This window comes from Myxocyprinus asiaticus, chromosome 29 (assembly GCF_019703515.2).
Source record: "Myxocyprinus asiaticus isolate MX2 ecotype Aquarium Trade chromosome 29, UBuf_Myxa_2, whole genome shotgun sequence".
Taxonomy (NCBI): domain Eukaryota; kingdom Metazoa; phylum Chordata; class Actinopteri; order Cypriniformes; family Catostomidae; genus Myxocyprinus; species Myxocyprinus asiaticus.
The window spans coordinates 17093301-17116004 of record NC_059372.1 but is presented as its reverse complement, the minus strand read 5'-3'; the positions used below and the strand labels follow the sequence as shown (position 1 = coordinate 17116004).

Here is a 22704-nt window from a genome sequence, read left to right as displayed (position 1 = left end):
CTTTAAATAGTTCTTCCACCCACCGCTGTATTGCTGTTTGAAATGACCTAACTCTCGCATTTCATTCATTCCACTGTTGTAAACAACGTGTGCGCTTCCAACTTCTCGCGTGAACGCGCCATCACACTTATGTCACGAGACAACTTTGAGATGCATCGACTGCTAGCAGGAAGCATTTTTTTAAAGTTTATAAAGTTTTAATTACTGATTTGTTTCTTACACAAACCTATCGTTTTTCTTCATTAGACATTAATTGATCGACTGGAATCATGTGGATTAAATTTACGCTGCCTAAATATGCCTTTTGGACCGTCAAACAGCCAGCAGCCTCATGGCACCCATTCACTTTCATTGTATGGACATACAGAGCTGAAATGTGCTTATTTAAATCTTAATTTCAGTTCTGCTAAAGAAGAAAAGACATATGCATCTGGGATGTCTTAAAGGTGAGTCAATCATGAGAGAATTTTCATTTTTGGGTGAACTATTCCTAAATTAAATTGTAGCCTTATAAAATATAATAATCATATTAGGGCCATATCGCGATTCTGGTCATTACATCCCGAATTTTCAGACCTCTTTAAATGTTAATTAAGACTTTTGTTAAACCATTTAAGATTTATTAGGACCTTACATTTTTAGAAAACGGAATTTAAGGGGCCTGGGTATCTCAGCAAGTAAAGACGCTGACTTCCACACCCCTCGAATCCAGGGTTTGCTGAGTGACTCCAGCCAGGTCTCCAAAGCAACCAAATTGGCCTGGTTGCTAGGGAGGGTAGAGTCACATGGGGTAACCTCCTCATGGTCACTATAATGTCGTTCGCTCTCGGTGGGGCGCATGGTGAGTTGTGCATGGATGCCGCGGAGAATAGCGTGAAGCCTCCACACGTGCTAGGTCTCCGCGGTAACGTGCTCAACAAGCCACGTGATAAGATGCGCGGATTGAGTCACTACACCACCACGAGGACCTAGAGCGCATTGGGAATTGGGCATTCCAAAAAAAGAAAACGGAATAAGACATTTTAAGAATTTGACCCGCTAAATCCCGGTTAGTGCCTGATATTGATTTATTCTCTAACTAATAAAAACAGTGTTTTGTAGCTTTTAGTCCACACTCATTAGCTTTGAAGCCATCTACATACTAGTTTACCCCTATAAGTTGACAACATTTTTGTCTAGCAAATTACACATTTAAAATTGACCATCTTTCTCTTACAGGAGTTGATGACTCATGTTGCACTACACAGTTTTTTTGTCCAATTAAATTCTCTCTAGAATGAGAATGTCCCTCCCCTTGCAACCAACTAACAAGTAGCAAATGAGGGTTCACAGTCATAACTTAAACTAAAGCCTATTGGTTATTTTTTTTTATTATTTATTTTTTATTTTTTAAAAGGGACGAGCCCTTAAAAACAGGTCAAGCAGTGCTTCATACTACCTGAGCCACATCTTCGTGTTTGTTCCACTTAGTGATGAGCAAGAGTTTGGGCAGACTCTCCGGGTAGCGCTTCCTCACTTCCCCTCTCAGTTTCCAAAGGAGCTCCTTCTCATCCTCAAAGAACTCTGTGTGGTTCTTATTGTCAACTATCTCTTTCAGTTTCAGGTGCTGAAGAGAGAGAAGACAGAAGTATGCCAGAATTTACCAGAGACTAGAGTCTGTAATTTCAGCATCTGCATCTTAAGTGATCTGAATCAATAATTGGAACATGTTCATTGCCTTGGCCAACCACAACTCATAATAGTGCTTTAGAAATCCAGGCCATTTGTTTAGTAAATATTTTGCATTTTTCCCTGCTAACAGACCGATGAATGCAATTCCTTACCTCTTCTTTTGTAGCAATGACCTTTTCACCATTTAGCCCCAGCTCATTTAGCTGAAAACAATAAGATCATAGGGACTGAATTAAGAGCTTACAAATGCAATATAAATTACAATCCATTCTCAAAAAACATATAGCATTTATTGCATTAGACATTACGAGAACTATACAACCATTATGGGGAACCACAAAAAGGCACCTTTTCGATTGGAGGAAAGTACAGGGGGTGTGGTCTGATGTTGGGAAACCGAATCAGGAGACCAGCAGTGCTGTCAATATTTGGATTTTTCTCCACAGTGCCCATAGGATTCAATAGATCACCTTTATCATCTGAAAATTAAGACATTGGCCATTAAAACCAAATTAGAGGTCCCTTAATGTCTGCAATATCAAACATGACTATTCAAAAGAAGGGAACTCAGCCACAACATTCAGAACATACTGTATAATCCTTCCTACAAGGGAGTACTGGAGAATTCCTTAAAATATCTCGCCGACCAAAGGTCATACCAAGAGAAGCAGCTTTAATTAGCAAGTACCTGGAACGGAGGGCCAGGTGGACAGGGAAAATTCACCAGTCTTTAGGCAGTCCTTATAGTCAAACACCATCGTGTTAACCCAGGCCAAAGGGCAATCCTGTGGAAAGAGAGAGCATTTGAAGGTATATTAAAAGGGGCATGACATGCCGCCTTTTATTATTTTAAAATGTTCCTTAAGGTTCACTTATAATATTAGTAACTTTTTTTGCACAAAAAACATATTTGTAAAGCATGATCATTTTCCACCCTCATTCTGACCCTCTGTCAGAAACACTCGGTTTTGGTGCTGCTTCTCCTTTAAGACTTTACAGTAAACGCCCGCTGTTATGATTGGCTCTCTGCTCTTGACTGACCTTCTCTCTCTACTTGCCATCTCACTGCTCACTGCTAATGGGCGGGCCTACGGACATGATTAAAGGTAAACTAGCCTTGATGTGTATTTGTGGAGAAGGTCAGATGCAAATGTCTATCACAATGTGACATTACAATGTGGAGAAAGTAAAGAACGAGTCATTTTGGCAGCTTGGTTTCAACAATTGCTCTTTTTGCAGTGAGGAGGACGTTTTGAGTTCTGAAACTTACAGCATGTTTTTATATTACAATGACCTCTTATATGTCAAAAGATCAAGGAAAATTTTATTACTCAAGTCATGACCCTTTTGACCATATTGACATTACACTTTTTACACAATAGTAATTTTAAGTGAGAGAGTTGGCATCATCACCTAAACCAGGGGTTTCAAACGTTTTGATGCCAAGGACCCCCAAATATGATGATCCACCTGCGAGGGACTCCCTAAAGAAAGCTGTATTTTCAGGTACCGAAATGTGCATAGAGGATTTGAACCAGATTAAATAATTGGCTTAAAATATAAAACATTATCTCTAAAAGATTTGCTTTGCATTTAGTTGACAGCATATTTTTCTGCATTCTAGAGTAATGGTACATGTATGAATATAAAAATGTAAAAAGAATTCAATTGAAATTCAAATGTAGTCTTCAGAAAATAGAATGAAATGGAAATAAAAAAAATAATAAAAAAATATGTCCTTGTTTTACATTTTCTTTTACACCCTTTTTCTATTACATTTTTTGCAGGCCCTGGGGGTACCAGTTTTTAAAAACCCTGATATAAACCACACAGTATATACCAATGTGGATGATTTTTTAAATATACATAATGGTAATGATCTCCACTATAGCCTTAATGCCATTGGTGTGATGCTGTTATTTTTTTGCAACCATTTTTGTAATCATTAAAATAATTGAGAAAGTTTTTTTTTTTTTTTTTTTTAAATACGTGTCCACATAAACATGAAGTTGTTAAGCCAGTAGAATGTTGTGAAATATATTCAAGATAAGACACAGATTCAGACAAACATGGGTTGCCACATATAAAATAACGTTTGCAGTAAATAACTGGCCAGAGTTAACTTTAAAAATGTTTTTAAAAAGATTTACAAATTTCACTTTATGAATGTCAGTTCTAATGTCATCTAAATTGTTATTCTGTATAAATCAAAGTTTAGTCTTAATCATAGATCTGATTCTAGAGAACACAGAAACATTATTTCTAAATTTAAACTCTAAATTCAAAGTCTAAATGTAAATATTTTGTCTAAATCTAGAGCTAAACATTTTTTCAACCTGTTGATGCACAAACTTGAACTTGTGTTACAGGCAGTAAAGACAAAAGCGATAAGATTCACGAGCCAAATGGACACACGCAAGACATTTCAATACAAAGATGGTCAAATATGGGCTTCCGCCTGTATAACATGAGGACAACAGAAAGGGGTGGAGAGACACTTTTTTTTTTTACTTTTTTGTCTCACATCAATGTGTACTTCTCATGTTCACTGAAAGAGAAGTTACACTGAAAGCAGAAGTAGATGCGTTGGCGTTTTTTGCCAAAGCAGCCCACCATACACACACACAAACACGCGCACACACACACACACACAGACACCTGGGAATTACAACACTGCTTCAGTTGACACTGTCTGCACATCACATGACAGTGAGCTACGAAGAGGTATGTTAGGGTAGTTCTGAGTTGACTTCAACTAGCTGCTCTGTCCTAACTTTTAACTTAGTTTACTCGCATTAAGGAGGCAATGGACCACAACATCCTGTTATGAGGGTTTAAATAATAATGCATCATGTTATGTATAAGATCCTAACAATGATGTGTACTTTTCTGAGAAGTGTTAGGTTTAATCAATACATAACTGCTATCTAAACAACTCTAAAATATATTGGGAAACAGCTTTAATACCATTTTACCTGTCTATGAAATTAAGCACAAAAGGAGATGTTAGGTAGAGCATTAGTCTCAGTCACCGTTCACTTTCATTGTATGGAAAAATGATGCAATGAAGGTGAGTAAATGATGACGTAATTTTCATTTTTGTGTGAACTATCCCTTTAAATACACATACTAATTTACAATTAGACATAATTTATTGTCTTGATGCAACATTTGCAATGAATATGTTTAGCATTCATGCATGTCAAACATTGAAGTATAGCATCTGTTCTGAGTCAGGTGTTTCATCTCTTGTCAGATGAACTGAAACATACCGCTCTTTTGTTTTTCTTCTTGGTAGGGCGCTTCTTGGTCTTCTCGATGACACCATAGAGGGCGAAGCAGAGGCGGCTCATACGAGGCAGGTCACTCACGCAGATGTCGAACATTAGTTTCTGGTCCCATACTGGTTCCGAGCAAACACTGACCTCATTACTGGTCACCACCTTGCAAAGGAGTTCACTGCCGTGGAAAAGGCCAGCCTGAACCACCAGCTGAGAGATAACAATAATGATTTCAGTGTATGGAAAATACTTAAATGGTTTAGGAACAAGAACTAGCCCTAGCTAGTTTTTTGGACTTAGTTTGCAGGATTAGGATGGTCTTAGCTTGTGTAAAGTGGGTCTAGCTGGTCTCCCAGCACCCAACTTGCCCAGAAACCCTCTAAAACCAGCCAACAGAACGGACCAGGCTGGAATACCAACTAAGGCCAGCAAACAAGCTTAGGATGGTTTAAGATGGGGTTTTATTTCAGCAGGGAATAAGTGATGCATATTACATTCAGGCAATAAAAACAGATCTGGCTTATAAAAATGAGTTTTATGAGTAAATTTCAGTTTTCTGAAAATGAAAGAATACATGAATGAATGTAGTGAATAAATGAGGAAGTGAATGAGTGTCTGATAGAAAAAGGCATGTAGGGGAGACTAAGGATATTTGTTACATGGGGAAGTTGTTGCAAGAGCTAGTAACTATATCTTGGGAACTATGATGCTTTGATTCAATAGTCTGAATACATAAATTCTACCCTCCAAACCACAATCCAAATATCATAATTTGTAAAAGTACTTTGGCAAACAACTGAACATAAAAAAACCCACACTGGCCTACATTCAGACAAGGGTCAGGGCAGGTTGTCACATTTATATCACATTAAACATGCGGTCACTGTTTAATGGCAGGTTGCCAATGTGACAACTTGGAAATATTCAGTTTGTAAAAACAAACAAACAAAAAACTGACTGACTAACAGAAATCCACTTACAGTGTGAGACTATATATAATGCACATTTGCCACATTCTGTGGCTTCACATTCACACTTTCAGTGTGAGCGCATAACTGTCAATGCTAGTCGAAATGAGTTGCAATTATTTTCTATAGTAATTGACAGCATGCCAAAGATGTTTTTCATCTATTCTTTTAAGAGTAAAGCCAGCGAACACTGCAAAAAAAATTAAAAAATAAAAATCTAATATATTTTTTTTATTATTGTTTTCCAGCAAAAACATAGAAACATCCTTAAGAAAAGCCTTCTTGAGAAGCTAAATTGCCAAAGACATTAAGACTTGTTTTAAGAGGAAAAAAAGATATTTCACTGGAAGACAAAAAACTTATTAAAAGAATATTCTGGGTTCAATACAAGTTAAGCTCAATTAACAGCATGTGTGGCATAATGTTGATTACCACAAAAATAATTTAGACTCATCCCTCCTTATCTTTAGTGAAGCACTTACAATGGAAGTGAATGGGGCTAATTTGTAAACATTAAATTACTCACCATTTCAAAAGTACAGCCACAAGACATAAACAATATGTCTGTTAACATGATTTTAGTGTGATAAAATCACTTATTAACCTTTTCTTAAGGCCAATTTTAAAATGTTCTTACCATGATGATGTAATTTCAACAACCCTAAAACTTTAAAATGACTGTAAAAATGATGATTGAAATTACTTTACAGCTCAAATAATACATGAGTATTAATAGAAGAATTAATGTAAGTGCTTTTACAAAATTATAAGCTTCACATTTCTGCTTTTAAACCCTCCAAAAACTGGCCCCATTCACTTTCGTTGTAAGTGCCTCACTGGAACCTCCATTATTGCTTTGTTTTTTTAAAGAAAGTAGGGACGAGTCGAAAATTATTTTTTGCGGTAGTCAACATAATGCCACAAATGCTGTAGATTGAGCTTAACTTGTATTGAACCTGGAAAACTAAGGAAATGCTGTAAACAAAAACAAAAATCTGATTCTTCACGCTGAAACTGCTAGTTGCAGAGGTCGAAAGCCAGAAACAGTTTGTTTTAAGAACAAATGACAAATTCCAAGGGAAGGTTTTTGCATGATAAAATGCTTTTTCATGCAAACATAGCAATCTAACATTGTCTACCACTGCAATAATTGTTCCTCAGACTAGATTAAGGAACAAATGAAACATCGAACTTGCCTATGTGAGTTTCCCATGACTTTTTAATAGAAACAACCGTCCAATGTCTGTTCACTTCTATGACAAGCAAAAAAAGGAGATGCAAGTGGTGTACACAAGCAACAGTGCTGGCCTTTTCAAAGAATCCAGGCCCAAGAGAGAGAGCCGTAAAGCCAGATAGTCACTCCCCACTTCCTGTTTTGATGTTTCACTTAACCGCTTCTGATGAATTATGGGAAATATGCGGTCAGGGTCACATGACCACAGTGTTCATGATTTCACTCTTCACTGCCTGCCACAGTTGAGACACTAAACAACAGAACTCGCATCTCACTAACGATAAACAAATGCAGATAAACAAACAAGTAAACAAAGAAGTGTGCTTACCTTCATGCCCTCGTCCGCATTCACTCGACTACCCTGTAAAAGGTGTATGTAGAACGGCTCCTGGACACACCACAGCGACAATGTGTTTTGCTGTTGAGAAAATATTTTATGATTTTCGTCTTAACATATGAAACTTAAACATTTTCCCAATTGTTTGTTTATGCCTGTGCATGCTCTCCAGTAACAGAGAAACAAAAGCCAAATTAAAAAAGGGGGAACTTGCAATGTGTGAATCTAATGTTTCAAAGGTAAACCAAGCACAGTACAATTTTTTCATTGTAAAGTGTAGCTGGTACATCAAACAACCACAGGACAAATGTAAATACGTAGAAACATCTAAAGTGACTAGATTTGTACATTTAAATGCTCGGGTAAAAAGTGGGTGGTTGCCATGGAGTTGCTATCCATTTTCTAAGAGAGCAAATAGTGCCCGTCCACTTTTTCAGCCATCTTGGTTCTGGAAATATTTTTTCCATTCAGTTTCCATAGAGATTTCATAAAATCTTTTATAAAACAGTTCTAAGCCATGAACCAAACAAAACAGCTCCGAGGTGAATCACAACATTATTAACTTGAAGCAAGAAACTATTTGAAAATCAGACGAAAAAAGACATAACGAAAAGGTACAAGAGTGCATACTTAACGTATTTATTAAGGGAACGCACTACAGTCCCATGAAGTATTGCAAATGATGCAATCGAAATGATAGACCAATATAAAACGTGATTATGAGTATAGAAAAATCAATTTTTGAAAGGTGCACTCAGTAAGTTTTGTCTTTATGTCATCTTGGACTCACACTGACACCTAGCAGCTTGGATGCAGCATCATTTAAAATCAACAGTTTTCAGTTTCAGATGCCATTGCAGAAATGAAGAATTCACAGTCAGCCATGATTACTTTAATCAATGAGTGAAAGTGTCAATAAGAGGATTGTTACTGAGACTGAGCGAGTAATATTCGGCTGGTCATATGATTCTTACCTGGCAGACCCCGTGTGCAGACCCTCTCCTTGTAGAGTAAAACAGCTTTAATGGGGCCTGGGTAGCTCAGTGGTAAACTACGCTGGCTACCACCCCTGGAGTTCGCTAGTTCGAATCCCAGGGTGTGCTGAGTGACTCCAGCCAGGTCTCCTAAGTAACCAAATTGGCCCGGTTGCTAGGGAGTGTAGAGTCACATGGGGTAAACTCCTCGTGGTCGCTATAACGTGGTTCATTCACAGTGGGGTGCGTGGTGAGTTGAGCGTGGTTGCTGCGGCGGATGGCGTGGAGCCTCCACACACGCTATGTCTCCGTGGCAACATGCTCAACAAGTCACGTGATAAGATGCGTGGGTTGACGGTCTCAGACGCGGAGGCAACTGAGATTCGTCCTCCGCCACCCGGACTACACGACCATGCGGACTTAAAAAGCACACTGGGAATTGGGCATTCCAAATTTGGAGGAAAAAAAAAATAAAATTTTTTTATAAGGTTACTGATATGACTGGAGTCTTCATTTTAATGTGAGTGGTCATGATTTCCTACATATATTACAAAATTATAATTCATGTCTTTAGGAGTTCAACTTTTTTAATGAGGAAAAACTGAGTGCACCTTTAAGTTTATTGCAAAAAATTCAGATATATAAGTGCAAGTGTGTGTAGAGAGATTGACTCGATAATGTCATGGAAGTGAGGGGTCAAAGCTTCACTTGTTTGGCATGCTCTTGATTCACTGATTGGTGGATATTTCCCTACTTGATCATGGGTACATTGGGCAGTGTAGTTCTTCAACATATATTCTGCTATTAAACACAATGTTTAGAAAATAAAGCTGAAATAACGCGAACTGATGGCTTTAACAGAAGCATATACCATTGATTAACAACCTTGGAGCTCATGGTAGGTCTGTGTTTAAAGGTTTATAAGTCATCGTTAAAAATTAATTTGTCTATGGAGAAAATGAATGGGATTTTTATTCCGGAACTAGACTGCTGCACTGTATTTGCCCAGGTTTCTCTGATATGGATCTAGATATGCCTCAGGTCCCTTCTTCAATGTAAGTCTATGGAATTCTTATGCCAGTTTAATCATCCGCTAAGCAAACCTTATAGTCAACATGCCACATGATATTCAAAGCACAAATGATGCGGTATGAGTTACGTACACTAAAGTTTAATACTTTGGGTTAAGGGTTTGTTCATATACCTAACCCTGAATATGAGCAATAGTAATTGTGAAGCTTCCTTTAGCAAGAATGATAATGATACTGGATAAGCAGTTATTTCAGTTGAACGGCCACATTAAATATGTAATCAAAATATATATATATTTTATTTTATTTTTTTCTTGTATCAATTTTTTTTTTTTTTATTGAGCCAGCAGGGACAAGCTTTTATGCTCCATTTTATAAATTCAAAACATTTCAATGAAGGGGTCACAGAGGGCCAAAAAGTCATCATTGTGGGTAAGCGAGTTCACAGAGGTCAAAGTCTACAATGCAAGTTACAAGAGGAATATAAGTAAGTAGATCCCCTGTTAATGATAGATCATGTTCTAGTGTAAAAGTGCTTCTCACCCTTTTCAGAGGCAGTGGAGGCGGTTTGGACAGAGTGCGACTCCTGGACACCTGGTTACTGAGGCCACCCTGTTCCTCCTGGTACTTGATGATGGCTGAATGATGCACCATGGTCAGGTGTGCGGTATGGCCACCGTACAAACATGAAAAAATATACTGTGAGATTTGAAAAGAGAGAATGAAAATAGAGAAAAATTAGGTTGTGCACATGTGGTTAAAACACATTCTTGCTCACAAGAAAGAGGCAGGTTTGAATCCAGCCCACATCGTGCCCCGATCCAATTCTGCTCTCTTCTCCCCACAATTTCCTTTCATCTCTCCACTTTTGCTATTAATAAAATGACAAAAAGCTAAAAAAGAATCCTTAAAGGCGAAGTGCGTAAATTCTGCGCCACTGTACAGAATTGCAAAAATAATGACTAAATACAATGTAAATAGAAATAGAAATGATGATTTCTCTCTGCTGTGGAACACAAAAGGAGATGTTAGGCAGTATGTTAGTCTGTCACCATTCACTTTCAATGCATCTTTTTCACAGAATAAAAGTGAATGGAGCCTAGCATTCTGCCTAAAATTATATTTTGTGTTCCATAGAAGAACAAAAAACGGGTTTGGAACAACATGGTGAGAATAGAAAGATTTAAAAATATATATATTTAACACTGAAAATAAAAAGCTCTAAAAAGTTAGTGAATTTGTCTTTTCTCAAGTTATGATCATTTGTAATAATTTCTTAGACACACAGAGATAGACAGCGAGGAACGAAAATGGTAGCAGCGATACAGATGGTTTTATCAGTTCCTGTTTTCCAAAATATAGGACCAGATCCAGTACTCATGTAGTAATCATCATCAGAGCCTGTTCATTTAGGTAGCTTAATGCAGCTGAAATCATATTATCCTGAATGTAGTTGATGTTTTGAAGGCTGATAGAAGTCTATGACTCATCTCTGCAGGTACTGGCAGTTTCTAAATCAACAACTGCTTGAGAGCCGTAAAGTCCTTTGAAATGTACGATGAATTCAAATCAAGGTGTCTGAAGGGTTTTAAAAACTTTAACTTGCAGCAAAATTTAATAAAAATGTATCTAGCAAACTTTGGGACAGAGTGTTTAAGGAATAGTTCACCCAAAAATGAGAATTCTCTCATAATTTACTCACCCTCATGCCATCCCATATTTATATGACTTTCTTCTGCAGAAAACAAGCAAAAATTTTAAGAATATCTCTGCTCTGTAGGTCCATATAATGCAAGTGAATGGTGACCAAAATTTTGCAGCTCCAGAAAGCATATAAAGTTAGCATAAAAGTAATCCATAAGACTCCAGTGGTTTAATCAAAGTCTTCTGAAAAGATCTAATTGATTTTGGGTGAGAACAGATAAAAATGTAACTCCTTTTTAACTGTACATATTGCCATTGCAGTCTCTAGAGTTGATCATGATTTCAAGCTTGATTACACTTCCTAGAGCTTGACGCATGCACAGAGTGCTAGATAGCGCTAGGAATTGTAATCGATCTTGAAATCATGATCACCAAGGAGACTGCAGATGTCACGATTTATAGTGAAAAAGGTTACATTTACATTTTGGTCTGTTCTTACACAAAACTGATTGGATTGCTTCAGAAGACATGGATTAAACCACTGGAGTCTTATGGTTACCTTTATGTGGCCTTTATGTGCTTTTTGGAGCATCAAACTTTTGGTCACGATTCACTTGCTTAGTATTTACATTTACATTTATTGATTTAGCAGACGCTTTTATCCAAAGCGACTTACAAAATGAGTCCATTGTATGGACGTCAGAGCTGAGATATTCTTCTAAAAATCTTTATTTGTGTTCTGCAGAAGAATGAAAGTCATACACATCTGGAATGGCATGTGGGTGAGTAAATAATGAGAGAATTTTCATTTTTTAGTGAATTATTCCTTTAAAAAAACACGGAGCAGGGGTCAATGAGAGATGGGTTGTGTCTGCACGAATGTGTAAATTCCAATCTAAAAGGGGTGCTTTGAAAAGACTTTGAAACAATTGTGAAGTTGAGATGTTTTCTTCATTTTCATTGACTTACTTTGAACTGGCATAGTGGATATTTTCCATAAATGAACTCCAATCTCCCATTAACTTGCAGGGTGTAATCCTCTGGATTGTCCTGCTTTGCCGATCGGAACACAGTGGATTTCTTTCTCAGGGCGTTCCGTTTGAGAACCACTGGCAAGTCCTGGAGATCTTGCTGTAGAACGAAGGTCTCCTACAGAGAACAGGTAGGTTACACACATTTAGATGCTGTACAGTAGTTAAATTAATATACTTTACATATATCTATTTTAGTATTTGGGTTCCGCAGACCCCCTGGGAGGTGGCCATTTTAAATAGTGAGGAGGATCTGTGGAAAATTCTCATTGAAAAACATGGCATCCAGCAGTCTCTGTTCCAGAAGCATTTTCATATGCATTTTTTAAAATTCTTCAGTTAAGACTTTTTTCAAGATTTATTTTATTCAAAGCTAAAAGTGTTCAATCAGAAGGGGTACAACACTTAATCTTGCGAATGATGAAATCAAACCAGCAATTAAACTACTCTCATGACACCATGAATATAATATATAAATATGAATGCGCAATTGCAAAGTTCACTGGAAGGAGTTGATAACGGAGTGCTGTATGGGAGTGGTTGGTCACTGTTGCCGTGATTCCCATAAGAATGGTAATGGCGAGTTTGCGATTATGATAGGGGTCCTTGGTTCAAAAAAGTTGAATAAACCCTGCTCTAGTTCTACTAAAATGAAGAAGACACCCTCGTAATTACTGATGTAGAGTTTACTCACAATAGTAAAATGAATTACTCATAAAATAATTGTTTTTCCCTTGTAACTGCAATGGTTAAAAAGTTTGGCCCTTTGATCCATGTCATGCATTTTGAAAACAAGTGTTGCTGGAGGGTTTCAGACTTTCTGTCTCAAAACATGGTTTAAGCTCATATGAGTGGGTGGGGGATTGACAAGCAACACAACACAGAAATACTATGAAAGGCCTCTGGAAAATTGGGTCGTGAGACCCAAGTGTGCCTGCAGATGCTGCTTAGTGACATCATCACTGTGTCAAATATCTCCTGACTGTTACGATTTGTGTTTTCAAAGGCAGAAAATATGTCAGTCTAAAATTAGACTTTTGCATGTGTGCAGTGCAGGTTAAACCTTCAACTGCAAGATAACTAGATAAAATGCTCATTTAACATGGTCAGCACGAACAGAAAGTAGATATTGAATTATAGTGAAGTAATGAATTCTCAGAAGGTGAAATTGTACTGTAAAAGCTATGGAATTACAGTGCTTGCAAGGCAACACTGTATTGATATTCCTAAAACATTCTAGTTAGGGATTTCTCTAAACCCCTAAACCCAAAGTATGAAAATTCAATTATGCAATTAATTCAGCCCGAACTACTTAACATACAGACTCCATTCAAACTTTGCAGATTAAATTAGATAACTGTAGACAAATGGATTTGTAAACACTACTGCGAAATGTAAAAGTGAAGTTTGACTTAAGTCCATTGACTTAAACCGACAGAATGTTTGCCATTCAAAGTTTAACCGACAGCAGTGACATCATCGTAATATTTGCATACCGAATTATGACTATTTGTATACTGAATTGCGATTAGTCTCCTTTATTGCAATTACTTAACCATCTATAGCCACCTTTACACTGCAAAGACGGTGTGTGGTAATTCTTGCTCTCAGCCGACAAAAAACAAGACAAGTGCTATGAGTGTCATGACAATGGCTAAACAGCTCTGATGCAACATTTCATTTACATAGAACCAAAGCCCAAATCCTAAGCTTTATCTAAAACTTTTAACACTATTTTTTTGCTGCCTTGCAAGCACTGATTTTTCCTCCATGAAATGCAAATTGAGTTTATTAGGAAACAATATAAAATATGAATCACCTCACTGCCCTCAAACTTCACATTGACAAAGATCTTCTTCATACTGCGTGATTTCCCAGAATTTGCCACTATAGGGCATGGCTCCAAGTCACAAGGGAAGTTATACTCCATCCACTGATACCATGGCAACACTTGACGCTCCTGAGCACGCTCTTCACATAATGTTCGCATTTTGGTTCGGAATTCATTCACTTCGTGGTTCTTCTGAGAGTCAAATTCATGATGACCTGTAGAGACAAGGTTTTCAGGCATTTAGAACAAAGAGAGGATGATAAAATTGTGGTGTAAACTAGTGGTCAACCAATATGGGTATTTTAATGGCCGATGCAGCTAGTTAGCATATGACTGATATTGAATTTACTGTATATACATATATACACAGTACTGTGCAAAAGTCTTAAGCACATTAGGTGTTTCACAAAACATTTGTCTTAAGATGGTTATTTATATCTTTAGCTTTAGTGTGTCAATAGGAAATATAAATTTTAGACTCCCAAACATTGCTTTTGCAAATAGAATAGAATAGAACAGTGGTTCTCAATACTGTTCCTTGAGCACCCCCAACACTATACATTTTGGATATCTCCCAAATCAAACACATCTGATTCAAATCATCAGTTTGTTAGTGGAGACCCCAAGACCCTGGGTGTTTCTCAATTCTAAGAACAAAGAATGGAGACAAGTCTTGCCAAGCTACCTTGGAAGAACGAACTTGGAAGGACAGGAGGACATAGAATGCATCTATTGCGAGCTTTGAGATGTGCTGTGATCTTCCTGTTGCACAATTAACCGTCACAGCACATTTGAATCTAGTGAGAGAACTACTGGCATTATCACACCAGTGAGGTTTTGCATGACTAGTGACACGTTAAACGAATAAAGTCTGTAAATACTCATTTTCTCCATGTTTTTTACTGTATTAAAATTATGCCCCAAAAAATAAAATGTTAACGGAGTATAACGACTCTCAAGCCGTCAGACTTTCGTGAGCTTACAGCGGGAAACTCTTAAGGAAAAAACAAATCAAAACGTCATCCTTCCTCTGCCATCATAGTACCGAGTTCTTGCTCACAAGTCACCATCCGATGCATCCTCGATTTCAAGGACACATCCATGTAATTTCCTGCATTCTCAGTACTTGCGTTCTTGAGGATTGGAATCAAACTTCGGCATGTGGATAATGACGTAGAATGAGTCCACGAGAACGTAAGAACACAAAAGAACGCACATTGAGAAACAGTCTTTAATTGGGTGTGTCAGAAATGGGAGATATACAAATGTGCAGTATTGGGGGTGGGGGGGGATCCAGGAACAGGGTTGAGAACCACTGGAATAGAAGAACAGGGAGCCCCTCAACAAATGGCATGGCGCCCACAGAGCCCTCGACTTAGCATCGAGTCAGTCTGGGATTACATGAAGAGACAGAAGTAATTGAGACAGCCTAAATAGATAGAAGAACTGTGGCAAATTCTCCAATAAGCTTGGAACATCTTATCTGCCAACATCCAAGAAAAACTCAGTCTAGTTTTACCTAGGAGAATTGGCACTGTTTTGAAGGCAAAGGTGGTCACACCGAATATTGATTTAGCTTTTTTATGTTTACTGGACTTTGTATGACATTAATTGATAAATGAAAACTATTTATGGAATTGTTTTTGAAATAAATCCTCACTATGCAGCATTTTTCATAAGTGCCTACAATTTTTGCACAGTACTACAGTGTATATAATTTATTATGCCAAATAAAATTACTTAACTGTGTACAATAAGTGAAATTTCAACATTTATTGCACACAATATTTACCAGTACTTAAAATGTAAAAAAAAACACAAAAAAAAAAAAAAAAAAACAAACTGTTGAAAACAGAAAAAATGCATTATCCACAGATATGGCTGACACTATATTTTGGAACTGGTGGCAGGCAAAATTACAGCCTCTATTAATCAGCCAGTCAGGCACCGCTGTCAAAAATGGCCAAATATCGGTCTATAAAATGGCCTGTCCGATATCTTGTGTTTATGCTAAATTTTTAATTACAAAATAAAACAAATACAAAAGCTATCATACATTCACTAAAAAGAGGGGACTCACTATGAAAAGGGCATCTACCTTTATTTTAAATGGATAAATCTAAACCTCATGTTATCCTCAGTCATCATTCACTTTCATTGCATCTTTTTTTCCACATTATGAAAGCGAATTGTGACTGAGGCTACCATTCTGCCTAACATTTCCTTTTGTGTTTCACAAGAAAGTCATAAGGGTTTGGAACAACATGACGGTGAATAAATTATGAAAGAATTTAAATATTTGTTTGAACTATCCCTTTAACCTCATGCCTGCACCACTTGTTTCAATAAACACAAATTCTTCTTATTTGTTGAACAGCTGCCAAAACTACATCATTCTGCTGCAGTGGTAAGTGCACTCCCATTGTGAGCTGGCCGTATAGCTTCTGAGATAAGCTGTAGACATATAGACCTGCAGTATGAAACAGACCTTTCCCTACGAGCAGACTGATCTGGGTGTTGATAAGCTTCTCAACTCTGTCTCCTTCTCGAGCCACAAGCCTGAGAATTGGCATGAAGGGCCGAACATCACACAGACGACGCTGCTCATCTTCCAGCTCCTCCCGTTCGGCGGTCATATTAATGCAGGTGAAGACGTAGGCATCTGGGTCACTCAGGGCACTGAAGAGAGGCTCGCTTTTGGCATTCTTCCACACCAACTAAGACACATGCCACGAATAAGGGTTAAAATGTGTTGCAATGGTTTTAACAGCTGTTTCATTTATATTATTTAAACAATTTCTCTATCTTTGTTGTTCAATTTTTTGTCCGTAATGTATTGTATTATTGTGTGCAAATGTATCTATTTAAAGAATGGGCAATTTACATGAAATGCTTGAGGAAATCTATAATGATTTTAAACCAGGTTTCATGATCTTATATTAATTGAGAAAACACATTAAATATTTGTACTTTTAAAAATTAATTTGTCACACAGCAGGATCATTTAAAGGGTTAATTCACCCCAAAATGAAAATTCTCTCATCATTTATTCACCCTCATGCCATCCCAGATGTTTATGACTTTCCTTCCACTGCAGAACATAAATGAAATTTGTTAGAAGAATATCACAGCTCTGTTGGTCCTTACAATGCAAGTGAATGGTGACCAGACCTTTGAAGCTCCAAAAATCACATAAAGGCAACATAAAAGTAATCCATACTTCTCCAATGGTTAAATCCATGTCTTCAGATGCAATATGATAGATGTGGGTGAGAAACAGATTGATATTTAAGTCCTTTTGTACTATAAATCTCTCCTTTCACATTTTGAAAGTGATAGTGCAGATTTACAGTAAAATAAAGGACTTAAATATTGGTCTGTTATTCACCTACACATATATTTCTTCTGAAGACATGGATTTAACCTTTGGAGAAGTATGGATTAATTTTATGCTGCCTTTACATCATTTTTTGGAGCTTAAAATGTCTGGTCACCATTCACTTGCATTGTAAGGTCCAACAGAGCTGAGATATTCCTCTAAAAATCTTTCTAAAAATCTTCTCAAATCTGGGATGGCATGAGGGTGAGTAAATGAGAAACATTTCATTTTTGGGTGAACGATCCCTTTAAATAAATTAGTAAAAGAAAAAAAAATTGATAAAAAGTGGAAAAACTTCAAAGAAACTGTGACAAGTCACAGCCCCTAAAATATACAATTTCCCAAATATATTCATATAAATTTAGTCTAAAATGTCTATGTCCATGTTATTTGTCAATTACCCGAGTTCAATTAAAAAACAATAGTCTATTACTACCATATTAAGCTTTTTCTGCACACAAGCCTCTAAATACCATAACTGATGTTTACAGGCGATCATGGGGGGCTCCTCACCTTCTTGATGGTACTAATGGTGTCACTGCATGCGACGGGAAAGCTAAGGTAGATCCCCGTGGGGAGGAGGAACTCCATGTTGACCTGTTGCCGACCCTCCCTCTCCCACACATCCTGCATGCCGTAGACCCCCGGCGGCATGGTGCAGGACACTCATCTACAGCCGATCCCACTGCTATACACACACAGACACTTTAACACAAGTGATACAACACTGAATACACATTAAATGTTTACAAGCTCTACAACCCATTGAACCAATTACACAGAGACAGAGAGTGACCTCAAAGAGAGAATATAGCACACCCTACATAATAAGACATTATAAAGATATAGACATTGTGCTTGTGTAGAATAATATTTAATTTATACTAGGTTGATCACTTTACCATGGTTTGTAAACCAGCTGCTTTATTCAAAGCAGCATTTCATACTAGATGATACACTAAATAAACAGTATTTGCTAAATCTCTTGTAAGGTAGAGAGCTCATTTAATTGCACACATTTGTTTATTTGGTCACTACATTACAACAGTAATAATTTACATTACCAAAGACAAAACGACAACTTCACATGCATTTAATAAACAGTATTAACATGCATGAGTTCATAGGTTAATTTCCCAAATGGGATAGCCTATAGTTTATTATATTATATTATATTATTCAATTCATATATGCATGTGGCACATACTGCAGCTCTGTGATGAATTGTCGTAGTGTCTAGGGTTACAAAGCCGGCTGGAGGGCCAGTATCCGAGAAACGTGGCGCACATCATCTCTCATCACCATGACAATTTCATAGCGCAGATGGTTATATTACTAGATTTTGAACTATGAGTCTGTCGATTATATATATATGGCTTAGGAAGGAACAAAAATATATCATATTTATGATGCATTTTAAAATGGCAGGTGTTAACCGGTATGTTTGTGCGTGAGCCATTATGAATAAGCCATTGCACATGTAATATTGCAGCAACGGGGAACGCGAGACAAAATGTGACAATGTGACAGTTTGAACTTGCCTTCAAAGCCTCACCAGTTGTTCATTTCTCCATCATCTTCAGAATCAGCGATGCTCCAGTCACTTTGACATTGAAAATTGAGATCTTCCTGACGCGTGTAATTCTGAGGACAGATCTAGAAGCCAGTATTTGAACGGTCTGATTATTTCGGAACGAAATGCCAGCTGAAGTGTTGATAATCGTTTAATGATTGGAGGTGGTGAAGTAGCTGTCTGCACTGCGCGTTGTGCACCGTGCGTTCCTAACTCGTAGGGATCATCAACATAGTGTCTGTCTTTCTTCCTCTTTCTCTCGCACTCTCTTCCTTCCTTCCTTTCTCTCTCTCTCTCTCTCTCTCTCTCTCTCTCTCTCTCTCTCTCTCTCTCTCTCTCCTCTTGTTATGTACAACAATACCAATAATCAATAATCTCTGCCTTTAATAGAAATCTTTCGTACAAAGGAAAGGGGTTCCACTGTGGTTGAGAGACAACGTTTTCTGCATTGTTGCTATATGTAAAATATACACAATTCTCGGCCTCAAATTATTTTTTTTCTACATGACATTTGGATACTTTTGAGTGAAATCTCATGCATTGGTGCATTTGTAATAAAGGTTTGCATTTTTAGAACGCTTGCAAACATTAGCAACGGTCCCTGACTGTGCCTCAGCAACGACTGGCTTCCTCATTTTGGGTGTTTTCACGCTTGTCACAAGCGTGCGTTTATTTGAGATCTGACTGCTGTAACTGCAATGTTGTGATAATTTAATTATATTATTCTTATGCTTTTTATGGGTAATTATTTGTGTAAGGTTTCAGATTTGATTCTCGATAATAAAGTCAGTTATTGTTTTAGTATTATATATTATTTTCTTTAAATTGTCTTGGCATTTATGTGCTGTTCAATGCTGGGCATATTTTAGCAGAAGGAGTTCTCGCGCTGAAAAAAGCTAGAACGCAGGTGTCTCGAGACGTTCTTTTTTTTTTTTTTTTTTTTTCACACGGCGTGTAAACATTACGAGAAACACTGAAAAAAACAGCGAGACGCGACGCAAAGATGTCCGTAATGCGCATGTTTAGATACAATATATATATATATATATATATATATATATATATATATATATATATATATATATATATATATATATATATACAAAAATGTATTTATTTATTTATTTATTTATATTTGGGAAAAGAGCAAAAATTTGTTCGATGTGAACAACTTCTTATTCGACCCCAGTTACCACGTGATATAAGAAGTGTAAATGCTTTACTTTTACGCGACGAATTATGGAGCCAAATATTTCCTCGTTTTCAAACAAAAACTGAACAGACGTGTCTTCCTCTGAGAGACTGAAGGAAGCTCTAATTCTGGAGGCCACTGCAAGCGAATTACGATTATAGTTCCATGGGGAACACACTTCCGTCACTCAGGAAAAAAAGCCTGTCTGCCTTCAAAAGATGGCTGGCAAAAGGTATTACTTTGTTGCTAACACACACACACACACACACACACACACACACACACACACACACACACAATTACTTGCATTAAATAAAAATGATAGATGGTGCCCTTTCAGCCTAATTTCTGGATCCCTTATCAAAACACTGCTATTGAATATAAGATCTATAACTGCATGGATTTAAAGGGATAGTTCACCCAAAAATGAAAATTCTCTCATCATTTACTCACCTTAATGCCATCCCATATGTGTGACTTTCTTCTGCTAAACACAAATGAAGACAGCTCTGAATGTCCATACAATGCAAGTGAATGGTGTTTCTCACCCAAACCTATTATATCACTTCTGAAGATATGGACTTAACCACTGGAGTCGCATGGGTTACTTTTATGCTGCTTTTATATGCTTTTTGGACCTTCAAAGTTCTAGCCACCATTCACTTGCATTGTATGGACCAACAGAGCTGAGATATTCCTCTAAAAATCTTTGTTTGTGTTCAGCAGAAGAAAGAAAGTCATACACATCTTGTATGACATGAGGGTGAGTCGATAATGAAAGAATTTTCATTTTTGGGTGAACTATTCCTTTAAACACATATTGTTTTCTCCTCTGCACACACATTCATAGGTCCTCTTTTCAGTCATCTAAAAGCAGACTGTTGTGAACCTGTGATGATAACAGGCTTCTAAAATGCACGCCACGATTGAACACGCTCACAGCTTGTGAAAACAGGAAGTGTATGTGCAGAACAGAAACTCAGAGTCAAATAAAGCCAAAGACCCCTGTGCCTGCAACCACCCACCTTTACCCTCCTACCAACTAGTCACTGCAGGGCAAAGTGCACCAGTCTGCCAGACAGTCGATCACCGCAGGGAAGTTACTGGAGGTGACGGGAAAAACCAAACACATGCAATGTCATTATGGCCCCTGAACTAATCAAATATAGCTGTAGAAAGGGGCTTCAGATGCCATTAAATGGAAATTATGGAAGGACATACAACCCTGCTTCTAAGATAATGGTCCAACAGTTTTGTTGCACAGAGATTAGACGGCAGGGCTACTCAAATTAGTACACTAAATCCATAATGTACATTTTAAAAGGTTAGGGTTAGATCGTCATTTTATGCTTTTTCCCTGTATGACTAGGCCTATGAGTCCAGATTTGTAACCTCAGACTGTACACATACATATAGGTCAAATAGCTTTCACCACATCAAAACTGAACTGATGATTTGACCTCATGATTAATCCATGACCAAAAAACAGATCTAGACCTGAACTGATTCATGATCATCTTTGTAGATAAATTCATTTTCTGTTCTTTTATTCTGAATATTTCAGTGTTGTGGCAGTGTAGTGGTTAAATATGTGGGCTGGTACATTTCTACATTCAGTTGAATGCCCTCAATTTCCCTTGTGCTCACTTAACCCCAGATTGCTCCATGAGAACTGTAGTAAGCAGGGTTGGGTGCCATTCAAAATGGATTAAAATTCAAATTAGTAAGTGTAGTTTTAGTAATACATTTTATTTTTCAGTATGAATTACCCATAAACAAGTATGTATCATACACACAACTTATGGGTACTTTCGGAAACATTCGATTATATTAATAATGAATGTGTGAAATGCATACATTTATTTTATATATATATATATATATATATATATATATATATATATATATATATATATATATATATATATATATATATACAATTTATTTTATGGACCATGAATTACACTTAATTTCCCAGACTGCTCTAATTCACCATAAATGGGTAAAGTATTATGTATAAATGAAAAGTATTTTGACAGTACAAATCTTAGTTTGTGGAGAGTAAATGTCTGATTAGTTGGCAAAAACAAACAAACATGTATTCTAAATATCAGGGAATAAATATTGAAAATTAGACCAAATTAATTATGTATTACACAAGAAGTTGACATACTTTCATTAGCTATACCTTTTTCTTTTACACTTTTTACTTAACTCTCCTTGCTCTGCTCTTAACTGTACTTACACTGTATTTTTCTTTATGTTTTGTCCCCAAACAGTTGGACTATTAAAATTCCTCTATTGTGTTACTGTTAAATTTCTTTGAATTGCAATTCAGTCATTCCACTTCAGATTCCATTTCAGCTCATTTCAACTCATGAAAGAGAACCAAATTTAAATTCAGAATTTTGCCAAACCTTGGTACTACTATAAGTTTAATTCAAATTTTTTAATAGAATCCATCTACTATACAACATATAACGAAATTACACACATTTAGTCTAGCTCCAACTATACTTTTAAAATGTAGCTATTAAAAAATAGCTGTTAAACAGACT

General features: G+C 36.9%; 1 protein-coding gene across 3 annotated transcripts in view; it reads right to left on the bottom strand.

Moving 5' to 3' along the window:
• LOC127420056 (phosphatidylinositol 4,5-bisphosphate 3-kinase catalytic subunit delta isoform-like) overlaps window positions 1–19182 on the bottom strand; it is a 33198-nt gene extending 14016 nt beyond the window's left edge. For 2 of the 3 annotated variants that reach the window (XM_051662000.1, XM_051662002.1), the window contains exons 1-12: window positions 18923–19182; window positions 17895–18069; window positions 16491–16719; window positions 13991–14217; window positions 12110–12289; window positions 10040–10195; window positions 7483–7572; window positions 4944–5162; window positions 2360–2456; window positions 2020–2150; window positions 1824–1874; window positions 1439–1606 (exon numbers count right to left, since the gene is read on the bottom strand). In XM_051662000.1, coding sequence (XP_051517960.1) covers window positions 1439–1606; window positions 1824–1874; window positions 2020–2150; window positions 2360–2456; window positions 4944–5162; window positions 7483–7572; window positions 10040–10195; window positions 12110–12289; window positions 13991–14217; window positions 16491–16719; window positions 17895–18035 — 1689 coding nt within the window. In that variant the 5' untranslated portion in view covers window positions 18036–18069; window positions 18923–19182. The remainder of the gene's footprint in view (window positions 1–1438; window positions 1607–1823; window positions 1875–2019; window positions 2151–2359; window positions 2457–4943; window positions 5163–7482; window positions 7573–10039; window positions 10196–12109; window positions 12290–13990; window positions 14218–16490; window positions 16720–17894; window positions 18070–18922) is intronic. The other variant, XM_051662001.1, reaches the window with a different exon arrangement.
• Between the last annotated feature and the right edge of the window lie 3522 nt (window positions 19183–22704).